Raw genomic sequence first — 12,224 nt, forward strand, 5'->3', positions numbered from 1 at the left:
CTAGGTTTGTACAACAAAATAATATCCATTTGTAGGGTTCTGCATCTCTCTTGACCCTAAAGTAAGAATGGGTACTGCTTCTCCTAGGTAGTCCCTCCTTAGCAAATGGAAGATTCGTTAGAATGGGTTAAGAAAAGAGGATGTTGGCCAAGTACTGTCTTTTCTTCTATTAAATCACTTGGTATAAAGTAAGCACTTTTTCTTTGGTACCTTGGCCTTCTGCCCATAATTTTCTTTAAGGCTTCACCAAGTAATAATGTCTACAGGTGGGAAATGTTGACTCTGTGCAGACCTCTAATAACAGTAGCACTGTTCTGGCCGGGCGTGGCGGCTCATGCTTGTAATCCCAGCACTTTTGGGAGACCGAGGCGGGCAGATCACGAGGTCAGGAGTTTGAGACCAGCCTGACCAACATGGTGAAGCTCTGTCTGTGTTGAAAATAAAAAAAAATTAGCCGGTCATGGTAGCGCATACCTGTAATCCCAGCTACTCAGAAGGCAGAGGCAGGAGAATCACTTGAACCTGGGAGACGGAGGTTGCAGTGAGCTGAGACCGTACCCCTCACTCCAGCCTGGGCAACAGAATGTGACTCCATCTCAGGAAAAAAAAAAAATAGGGTAGCACTGATCACACTGCATAACTACGTGAGTTCCTTAAAGGCAGAAGCTTCATCTAGATCCTGTCACACAGACAGGAACAAGGTTATTTCAGCCCTATTTCTGAGATACTTTGTTGAGGGGTTGGGAAGACATCCTGGTTCCAGTTTGAAACAGCAGCTGGGCTTTTATTTATTTTTTAAGATTTGGGAGTCCTAATAGAGTCTTTGAAAATAAGATTGCACAGTTTTATTAAAAGGTTTAAATCACTTGAACAGTGGAGTCAACTAGACTTTTAAACCTAGCCATGTATTAGGTTACATAATAGCTGCATGTGAATTTTGGTAAGATTTTCTTAATTTGTGATCCTAGTTTTTTCATTTTTTAAAGCTGTTACTTTGATCCCTTAGGGGGACGATTGTCAAGGATTAAGTTTGACGTATACAAGATACTTATGTACAAGGCTTTTGTGGCAGCTGCTATAAGTTTCTTCGGTTTATTTATATTGAAAAAAGTCTTACCTGAACTTTTTACTCACCTCATTTACTTGTTAGTCAAAATCGAAATTTGTTGCTTTCTTACTTCTGTATTGAGGACTAACACACCCACAACTTCTTTTGTGATTTTTTTTCCCAGTATCTTTGCTAATTTTTTGATGATTACTGAAAAATTACAAATCATAAACACAACTGATTATTTTTTACATGGCCATATAAAACTTAAATGAACAAAATATGTTTCTCAAATTGAAAGAATTCACTGAGTGGATGTGCAGTAGCAGCCTAGTGTAATATAAATAGGGATTGATAGAAATATTTAAAAAAAAACAAAACAGCTTTTGAGTTTTTCATAGATCATCAAGTGTAATAAATTTGACTTTTAGAAAATAGTCTAATCATAGCTTCATAATGTTGAACTTTTAATTATTTTTTGCCTGTCTCTAGAACATGTTAAAATATTTTTTTCATGTTACCTTACGTGTATTCTGAACTTTGGGGAAAACTTGTCATTTTAAGTGATAGTTTTAATATATAATTTTGAAGCTGATTTGTGGACTAGAAAGTGCTTTATTCTCTGTGGGCCTAATTTTAGCTTGATTCCTCATCAGCAGAAATATATATCTATATATATAGAGAGAGGGAGAGAGAGAGAGAGAGAAATATGTCTTAAATATTTATATAATAAACAGAAGTTAATGCACCCTTCAGGCAGAGCCTTTATTATTATTATTATTTTTAAAACAGCATGGGGTCTCACTATGTTGCCAGGGCTGGTCTTAAACTCCTGGGTTCAATCAGTCCCCACTCCTGGGCCTCCCAAAGTGCTGGGACTATAGGCGTGAGCCACCAGGCCCGGCCCTCAGCCTGCCTGTTTTTCATTTGTCTTGAAATCATGTGTACTTTGTATATCTGTATTTGTTTTATTTTTAAAATGTTGTGTTTGTTTGCCATTGAGTGAAATTGGTGTACAACAAAGATGTCCCGTTTGTGCATCCTTTTGTGTACTTCTCATTTCATTGAGTTCTACTTTGAGAAATACGGGCCCATATTTACTACAATTACACATCTGAGCTCTTGCTGTCTTAAGCCTATGAAGTAAATTAAGGTTTTTGTTTCTGTTTTGCTTTTTGTGTTTTAAATCCTTAGGATGCTGAGGAGAATTTTGTCTTATTGAAAAGAGTGACTCAGCAATGGCTGGATATGTGATGATGGCCACAGTTGGTGATGGGCTCACTCTGAGGACTGATCATGAGCTTGTATTTCAAAACTAAGAGCTATAATGCCACTTTGCCATCCAGTGATGGTGTTTCAGCCAAAGCTGTAGGACCTCTTGCTGGGAAATCATGTTATCCTTACCTTGAGTCAATTTCATCTTAGAGATTGAGACGAGCACTGATGTAGCTTCCCTGGACGGTCCTAGGGAGAGTAAAGGAAGACTTCCTTGGCAGTTGCTGCATCATTTTCATTATGAGGAAGAACATTCTGAGGTGCAGCATGTTAAGCACAAATTTAAAGTTTTCATACAAGGCTAACTTATAGAGGAGGGATCTATACAAGTTTTACTGTTCATATGTAATTTTAAACTTACTGTTTGCATCTAATTGTGAAAAACAAAATATTTGATTTTTTTTGTTACACTGTTGATTCTAATATAAGGATAGTAGCTAGCATAAAGCAAATATATAAAAGTATTGAAAGTTTTTGAACAAATAAAATATTTAATATGATATTTTAATTTCCATCAAATTGTGAGTCTGTATAACTTTATATTTGAGTACCTTTTATAAGGCAGTGCCATTTCTTATTTCTCTTAGTTTATGCAAAATAGATTTTATAACTTGATTGTGATACTAATAAAACAGTAACCTTTTAAACATGTTACAGTACTAATGGTGAACGATTTCAAGTTTTTAGCAATCAAGAAAGGTTGAGAATGCAACATATATTAATACGAAAGTAGATATTTTTACCTCTTGGTAATTTTTGAAGTTTATTGAAGTATTTGACTAAGTTAAAAGTTATAGTAATTCTTTACATGCATTCAAGTTTACTCTTCAGTGGATAACTTCTCTGCATTTCTTGACTGAGACATACAATTGTTATTTTATGGATTTGGTTGTTACTAAAATACCACTATAATTATTTTTTAAATATTTAGTTTTCACAAATTTTGTTCATACAAATAGCTGACTTTTCTATAGTTTATCCTGCATTTTGCTAATTAATACGATTCAGAGCATCAGTTGCTCAGTAAAAAAGAGAAATGGCCCTTATGGAGATGGTTCTATAGTTTTAAAGAGAGACTTGATGATCCAGGGTCTGAAGATAGCTTACTGTGGTGCTGCTGGGACGTTTATAAGCAAATAAGTTGATGTCCTTGTATTGGAGACCCCCACAGAGTTCCCTGGGAACTAAAAATCCAAATTAGTTTAAACTAAATGCATTATTGTGTCCAGACAGTATTCAGGTAGGGCAAATGAAGTACTGCGAGTTCTGCTCTGAAGTGGAGTTATTGGGGGTGGGGTGGGGGGTGGGAAAGTGGTTGGTTCTATTAGAAAAAAAGTAAGTTCTATTAGAAGGCAGGTTATTGAGGGGGAAAATTGACTCTTAGCATGTCCTGACAGTGATGCCAAGCTTTTCACCATAGGGTCTGTTCCATATTAGTAAATGAAATTTGAACACTTTTTAAGGCTCTTTGAACACTTACTGCAGTGTTGCAGTCTAGAAAGCATGTAACAATTATATTGATTCTTACTGGTCATAATGTAAATCCCTTGACAAATTCAAGGTCATTTTGTCTCCTGATGGGTTCCTGATTGTATGGTGTGCCATTTACAATTAGAACATGCTTAGGGCTTACCTCACTCAATTGCTGAGGTTCCAAAGAAGCTTTTATCTTGTCATTTATTAGTTTGCTTTTGCATTGTGTGTGTGTGTGTGTGTGTGTGTGTGTGTGTGTGTGTGTGTGTGTATGTATGTATATTTAGCCTTAGCTATTTTTAGTCCTTGAGAAAGGCCTAAAACTTGTGCTTTTTTGTAAGGACTCAATTTAACACTTGTATTTTAGGGTTTGACTTTTGGCTGGCAATAGGCTCTTATTAATACCAATAATGACATGGGTTTGCCAAGTTGGCATAAATCATTTGATTCTTAAACACATGCAGAATCATGCATCCATGTCTTGTTAACTATTACAGAATTTAATACACACAGACCCAGACAAAAGACATACAGGATGAAATTATTTTGTGGAGAAAAATTAAGTGTTTTTTTATAATAGTAACTCTTTAAAGAATTGGTCACATCAGAAATTTTTATCACATTGTATTCTGTTCTAGAAGAAATATGTGACATGTATTTTTTGCCAGAATAACTTTTTAAAAAGTGATTTTCTTCATAAATATATTCAGAACCATGGTTTTCACCCCAGAATTCCAGAAAGCCAGAAGACGTCTTCTGTATTTACAGGCATGTAGTTGGTTCTGTATAGATTTGAGATAGGGTCTTAGTCTGTTGCCTAGGGTGGAGTTCTGTGCCATGATCGTAGCTTACTGCAGATTCAATCTCCTGGACTCAACCAGTCCTCCCATCTTAGCCTCCTAGGTAGCTGGGACTACAAGCATGTGCCACCTTGCCTGGCTAATTTCTTTTAATTTTTTATAGAGGTGGAGTTTTACTATGTTGTTCAGGCTTGTCTCAAACTCCTGGACTCAAATAATCCTCCTTGGCCTTTTTAAGTGCTGGGATTACAGATGTGAGCCACCATGCCTGGTCCATTCTGTATAGTTTATAGAGTATTTCCACATCCTTACATAATTTATTCCCTACAACCCTGTGTTACGTAGACTAAGTAATATGCAAGTTATAAAAGGAGTACAAGCTTGGGGGTGTTAAAACCTTTCCACAGTTACTTAGCCACTCAGGTTGGATTGCTGTGTCTGCCAGTTATCTCTGAGTTCATCACTTCTTTAACTACAACAAACGGACTTTCTAGAAGAATATTAAATGCAGGTTATGCTTATTCAAGTTTCACCTGTTAACCTTATGTGTGGGGGTGTTTGCTTCAGTTCTAGCTGCTGATTATTTATCTAAATGTCCTGAAGAATGTATTTCAGCAACATCATCAAACCACTTGTCGTTCCTTATTCCTTTGCTAGTTGTCAGTCTTTTCAGCTGACAAATAAAAGGAAACATTTTGGTTTATTACTTGTAAATTATTCTGAAATACACTGATGGTAGATTGCTATTATGTTTTTAAATCCCTGAGGTTTCCTGCTAGTATTTTGGGAAGTCTACTACTTAGTAAATATGAAATCAGAAAATGAAACTTAATATTATTTTAAGTAAAATAGTGAATGCAGCAAAAGCGTATGATTTTTTAAAGCTATTGATTTATAAAATTAAGTGTTTTTAAAATAAAATAGGGATAAATATAAATCTTTTCATTTTTTGTATGTGTCCGTAGGCATTCCTGCCCACATGTGTTTTTTAAGATGGAACTTTAAGTGCCGTTTCCTTCTCTAATGAGTAGGTCTTAACCTTACCTTCAAGGACTATCCTAAATGCTGTTATTCTTCAGTAAAGCTTTTCTTGTCTTTGCTATGGAAGTAAACCTTTTTAAATTTCACAGTGTATCTTTGGTGCCACTCACACTTTCTATCCATGTCTAATCTTCCCTTACAAATGGTAAAAGCAGACTCTATTTGATTCATCTTCTGTATCAATTGCTTGCGTATACAGACATCTTCAACTTAATATCAGCAACCTGTTCCTGAAAATCAGATGTACTAAGTTAAAATGCTAATGAGGAATCCCCATTTCCCATTGTTTTAAAAGGAAAAAATTATATGTAACATCTTTCCCAAGTCCTTAACTAATTTTCTAAAACATATGTAATTTATAGTAAAACATGCACATACACAAAACAAGCTATCATATTAGTATGTAAATGCTTTAAATGTTTTGTCAATAAAAAAAATTATGGTTCTTAACAGTTGCTTTGTATTATTTAATAGCATATTACATGTCATCCCTTTGAGATCATGCACTTACCAAAATATTTACATTTGATTCTGCTGATCTGTCAGTTCTTACTGGATTATAACTTGAGGTTTTTTCTATGTGGCATTTTGTTTAAAATGTTGAGTTGAATTTTGGTGATATAAATAACGAAGTTTTCATTTTGAAAGATACACTTGTGGAAATTTGAATACTAATTATAAGGGCTGTTTTATCAGACATTTTGTCAGGCATGTTATATTGCTTTATCAGTGTTTTTCTTTTTATGCTGTCAGTTAATTTGATTAAGCAAAATGTAGCGCGGTTGAGTGATAACCTGAAGTAATTAATAGCTTTGTTGAGAAAGAAGTTGCTGTTGTGACGTAAACAAAATTTTGGTTTCTTAAATTTTAATTTACCTTTTTAAAGCATTGGCCATTGAAAATCAAATCATATTTCTAGTTTATTTGCTGGTTTGAAATTCCTTGTGTTAGTGAAAGTTAGTGGCTGATCTTTACCAGTCTGTTAATTTTATTCGATGTGTCATATAATTTATATACTGTATTTCTTAACAGGTAGTTGTGTCAACTAACATAGCAGAGACATCTTTGACAATAGATGGTGTGGTGTTTGTGATTGATCCTGGATTTGCGAAACAGAAGGTACATACTTAGTGGATACTTCATAAATTAGAGTTGGGTTAACAGTACTTACTACCCATTCATTTAATGGCTAAAATTTACCTTTCGGAATTATTTTCTTTTGTTTGATTTTCAGATTTCTGCTGTATGTTCTGGGTGGCTCTCAAAAATTAAGACACTGTTTAATATGTAATTCTAGGCTTTTTTTCCTTTTAGAATTGCTTTGATTTCTTTGTTTCAGTGTAGTGATGGTGGGTGTTTTGGCTTGTATATTCATTTAACAGTATGGGTTTAGTAATAAAGTACAGGATTTCCATCCCTGCGGTTCAGTCACTTATCCAACATTAGAGTTACTGCTGTCAACTAGGCACACTATTTGAAAACAGTACTATGTTACTCCTCTAGTTTAACAGTGCTGTGTACTAAATGAAGTGAAGTGCAAGTGAACTGGCTATTTAATAAATACATGTTTTATTTTTCAAGTATCTTTTGGATAAATTAATTACATTTTGTAGGCATATCATGTTATTGCTGGAAATTTTTTTCATTAAACAGTATCAGAGTAATAGTACCCAGAACATTGAGTTTTGAAAGTGAAGGTTTCTTTTTGGGCAGAATCCTTGACTACCCAGCATATAAAAAGCAAGGAAAAAGGTCAGCCTGATAGAACTGAAATTATCTGAAATTAGGAGGAGTAAGGATTATATAAGCTGTCTGTGTGTTTGACAAGAAGTTTTTCATGTTAGTTTGAGTCTTTCAGATGATCGAATTAGAATGTCTAAAAGAACTTTAAGGTTCAGGATGATGGGTTTTCTATTGTAGCAGCATGATTTATGGCTATCAATATTTCTTTGTTTATTTTGGAATTAACTGTGGGCTTTGGATACTTCCGTTGGATCACAAGTTTGTGTTTGACTGAAGAAAGACTCTTGTGGTATTTCAATTCCAATAGGTCTACAATCCTCGAATCAGAGTTGAGTCCCTTTTGGTGACAGCTATTAGTAAAGCGTCAGCTCAACAAAGGGCTGGTCGAGCTGGACGTACCAGACCTGGAAAATGCTTCAGACTTTACACAGAGAAAGCTTATAAAACAGAAATGCAGGTATGGGGTATTGTTGTTTCCTGCCTATATGTTTAAAATGTTAAGTTGAATTTCTTACCAGAAGAAAATTGCCTTATTTACTTAATCTTGCCCTTTAGGATTAAAAGCTCCTTAGCTTTTCCAGGAGTGAAATGTATAGTAATTAACTTAGGTAGTTGCACACCCCCTTATTCAAGGCTGATACATTCCAAGACCCCCCACCACCACCACCATGCCTGAAAACTAGAATATGCTGAACCTTACTTATATATACTATGTATAAATATCTTTCTTTACAATTTCACTGATAGAAGATACATTCTTACTTTAGATGTGTTTGTTTTTTTTTTTTTTTCTTTCCTTACTAGGTTTCAACTTCTTTTCTTTCCTTACTTTCAACTTTTCACCTAAAGGAAGCACTTCAGGGCGTATCCAAATTGCCAGCATCACTATTCTTGGCGCTTTGGGGCCATTATTAAGTAAAAGGTTACTTGAGCACAAGCACTGTGATACTGCAAAAGTTGATCTCATGACAGATGGTTGTTAAGTGACAAATGGGCATATAGTGTATATAGCATACTACTAAGAATGGTGCACAATTTAAAATTGATGAATTGTTTGTTTCTGGAATCTTTAAAATTTTTTCTGGTGACAGTGGTTAACTGAAACCATGGAAATTGAAAACACAGATGAGTGAAGACTACTATACAGATTTCTTTCTGCAGTTTCTAGTTTTATGGACAGTAGCAAACACTTCGAATACCATAAAGATAGTTGGAGAAAAATGGTTTCTCTCTAGTGTAGTCTACAAGTATTTATCTCTCCTGAGACAGTAGTGTAGAAGTAATGCCAAAACAAATAGCTCGGGAGGCAGTGAACAGCTTTTTGTTTTCTTGAACAAAGAGACTGATGCATGTTTAACATAACAAATACATGTTTCTGTTTTTTGCTAGGATAACACCTATCCTGAGATTTTGCGTTCTAATTTAGGATCAGTTGTGTTACAATTGAAGAAACTTGGTATTGATGATTTGGTACATTTTGATTTTATGGATCCACCAGGTATGACTTATCAAAACACATTTTTATCAGATCTTTTAACCAAAATTGACTCTTAGTGTTTTTCTGCATCCTATTTAATATATATATTAAATACATTTTGCCTTTTCCATCCAGTGTGCATCAAGATTAAGTCTTACGTGATAGCATTAAAACTAAAAAAGGTGACAGTTATATGAGCACATTCTTTTTTTTCTTCAAAAGTTATTATTGGGGGGGGTTAGGTAAATTGAATTATCCTCTGGGCATGAAAATGTGAGAATTCCTAATTTTTCTTTGGGGAAAAAACAGTCTGATAAACACATTGATGAATTAGCAGTTATTTAATGTATTTCGGAAGAAGACAGTTTTGCCTACAGGAGAATTTTGCAATGTTTTTATGATTCATTGTTTGCTAGATCTGTATAATTGAATTGGATGACAGTTTGAGTTTGGTCCACTGCAGAATGAAAAATGAGATTGCTTATAATAGTTTGTACTTTGTCACATTTTTGCTTGCTTAAGGCACCGTGTCTAATAGATTGTCTTTTATCCCTAGCTCCTGAAACTCTGATGAGAGCCCTGGAACTTTTGAATTATCTGGCTGCTTTAAATGATGATGGAGATCTGACTGAATTGGGATCCATGATGGCAGAGTTTCCTCTAGATCCACAGCTCGCAAAAATGGTTATTGCAAGTTGTGACTACAACTGTTCTAATGAGGTCCTATCTATTACTGCTATGTTGTCAGGTAATAGAGGGAAAGGAACAAAAAAAAGCCCAGCTCTTCAAAGTTTGGGTGGACTTCACTTTTGTTTTTGTTTTTTAATTTTTAGTATGATAGTGGATTTTATAGATGATTTTAAGGAATTAATCTTGTTTCCTAAATACCTTGTAAATAGCTTCGTAATGACATAGTACTTACAAAAGTAAAGTAAGTCATTGTGCACAAAAGATAGTAAAACATTGGCTGTCTTGAGTGCTAATAAAAATTGCAGTTAGTTTGAGCACAGTTGTAACTGAATTCTTTGGTTAAAGGTCCATCACTGCTATCTTTGTGGGGTTTTTTTTTTTTTTTTTTTTTTACTGCAAGTACAAGAAGAACTTTGCTCTAGTACTTGGCTCTATTAAATGTGCCTGTGGCAAACTTAAAGCTATACATTAAGTTGAGCCTTTTCTATATATGTACTCCAATGGCACCCAAACAAACATGAATTTCAGACTTGATAACAAGTAAATAGAAATAGTGATGTATAATTTTAGGCTTAAAATCTAATCTGATAATGACATTCTTTTACAATGGTAGAAAAACTTGGTAAAAGAAACAGACCTAATATATAAAATTGCCAATTTTGTAAAATTGGACCATTAAGCTAAGGAAATAATGCTGTTTTTAGTAACAAAATGTAAACCACAAATGAATAGTAACTTGGAAATTAGATTTTTCCTAAAGGAAAAGAAATATTGTTAAGAAACAAATGAATGGCTATTCTTACAGCTAAAAATAGAAAATAAGTTCTTACAATCAAAATATTCTCTGCTACTAGTTTTAGCACTGGAGAGAACTGACTCCCTATTGCTGAGTGGTTTATTGATCTTAATGCTGCAAATATTTCAAAATATTCTGTGGAATTAAAGGATAAATTGAAAAAAATTTAAATATAAAATAATATGGCTTAGTTTAGATGTATGGTATATTCTAATGGTGTGAATTTTTTTATTTAAGAAGTAGCTAAAATGTTTTCTTGCAGAGTTATGACTGATCAGACTCAGAGCAGATGGGCAGGGCAGTATTGAGTCACTTTAATTAAATTGTAGCTTCATTTGCGGAGGTGGTGGTAGGTTGTTGTCTGCCTTTCTTATATGTTGTTTTATAGATTCTCCCAGTTGTACCTCTCCCAAGATTTTAGTTTTTAGAGAAAGTGTGGGGCAAGAACTAATGGATTGTGTACTTATTTGTCTGTCTACCTAGTTTTTATTTCTCTAGGTTCTCTTATCAGATATACTTACATGATTACCGTTGTTTGAGTTAAGAATATTAGCTCTTTAAAAAGTTTGTTGTTGTGATGCAGTTGTAATCTTCCAACTACATCTCAGTTTTATTTGTAATTTTAAAAAAACCTTATTTTTATTTATTACAAATAAAAACCTTTAGTTTATCAGGAGAATGAGCATTTATGTGCAGCAATGTAAATGGACTGTTTTTAAACGGTCCATTTGTAGGAAAAGTGTTCAAATAAGAGGCGAGGAAGAAGTCATGGAACAAAAAACAGTTTGCTAAGCTTGTAATGCTTTGTTTGACATTAAAATAGTTTTTGAAGTTTTAAGGTCCTGATATTAACAGTGCAAATCTAGAGGCCTTTCAGAGCACGACTTATTTATTCCCACTTAACTCTAGTGGCTAGTTCACATTAACATTCACAGCTGTGAGAAGTTTGTGTACTTTTATCATTACCTTGCTTCAGTTACATTAAGCAAGAGTTTTAATATTTATTATGATCATGTTTTGTTGTCACTATTTGGCTATTTTGACATCTTTTTAAAGGGGAAACTGTATGGGAAAGAGTAATATGATACTGTATTTTATCTTGTTGTTGATTATTCCCATTATCTTCTATCGGAACCGATAATTTATGAAGTTTTTCATTGACAAGGTTTTAAGAGCTTTTAAAATGTGTTGAAAAAGTCCCAAGCTGTTAAGTATTTTTATTTTCATATTGCTTTTATGACTATGGAATTGCTAAACTGAATTAAGGAAAGTTGTATTTCAAAAAATGTAGTACATGCTTTGTAACAATTTAAAGTTTTATGTGAATTAATATTGAGGCTCTAAACAAATAACTGTAGTTACATATTTTGATGACCCTTGATATGACTGTTTCAGACTAATTGTCAACTTTTGAAATATTGGACTTTGCTTTATATTGAGGTTTTGATACAAATAAGTTTGTTTTTTTCTTTTTTAAAATTGGGACTTTTATTTTCTAATCCTTTTGTTAAAATGCTGAAACACTAGGCTGAATATCCCAGCCTTTTTGAATTTTCTTAATTCAGAGGCGGTTTAACCTTCCACCACTACTGCTATCATCCAAACCTAAGAATTCTTGATATTTTTATGTTTACATATGCTTCTGCTCACCGGTGCTAATAGTGATACCCACCAGTTGGTAATAGCCACAGTATTAGGGAAAAAATTCTGATAGAAACATGGCAGTAGACTGGTTTCAAAGTTGTTGTTAGCTCTGCAGTGGGCAAGCGTAGCTTCCTAACTTTCATGGCCATTCAATAGATTTAGTGGATGTCCTTTTGAAAAATTACAGTTAGCTGAAAGGCAATTGACACCATTATTCTGGTTATTGGTAGAGCTATC

The 12,224-nt window shown here is 34.0% G+C and overlaps 2 protein-coding genes across 5 annotated transcripts in view; one reads left to right on the forward strand and one right to left on the reverse strand.

Annotated features, from left to right (window-relative positions):
• SOD3 (superoxide dismutase 3) overlaps positions 1 to 12,224 on the reverse strand; it is a 948,116-nt gene that overhangs the window by 259,302 nt on the left and 676,590 nt on the right. The gene's annotated exons all lie outside the window — the stretch shown is intronic.
• The window catches only part of DHX15 (DEAH-box helicase 15), a 57,240-nt gene that overhangs the window by 35,334 nt on the left and 9,682 nt on the right, over positions 1 to 12,224 (forward strand). Inside the window, exons 7-10 of the mRNA XM_050790685.1 lie at positions 6,670 to 6,756; positions 7,688 to 7,837; positions 8,770 to 8,878; positions 9,414 to 9,605. Coding sequence (XP_050646642.1) covers positions 6,670 to 6,756; positions 7,688 to 7,837; positions 8,770 to 8,878; positions 9,414 to 9,605 — 538 coding nt within the window. The remainder of the gene's footprint in view (positions 1 to 6,669; positions 6,757 to 7,687; positions 7,838 to 8,769; positions 8,879 to 9,413; positions 9,606 to 12,224) is intronic.

This window comes from Macaca thibetana, chromosome 5 (assembly GCF_024542745.1).
Source record: "Macaca thibetana thibetana isolate TM-01 chromosome 5, ASM2454274v1, whole genome shotgun sequence".
Classification (NCBI taxonomy): Eukaryota; Metazoa; Chordata; class Mammalia; order Primates; family Cercopithecidae; genus Macaca; species Macaca thibetana.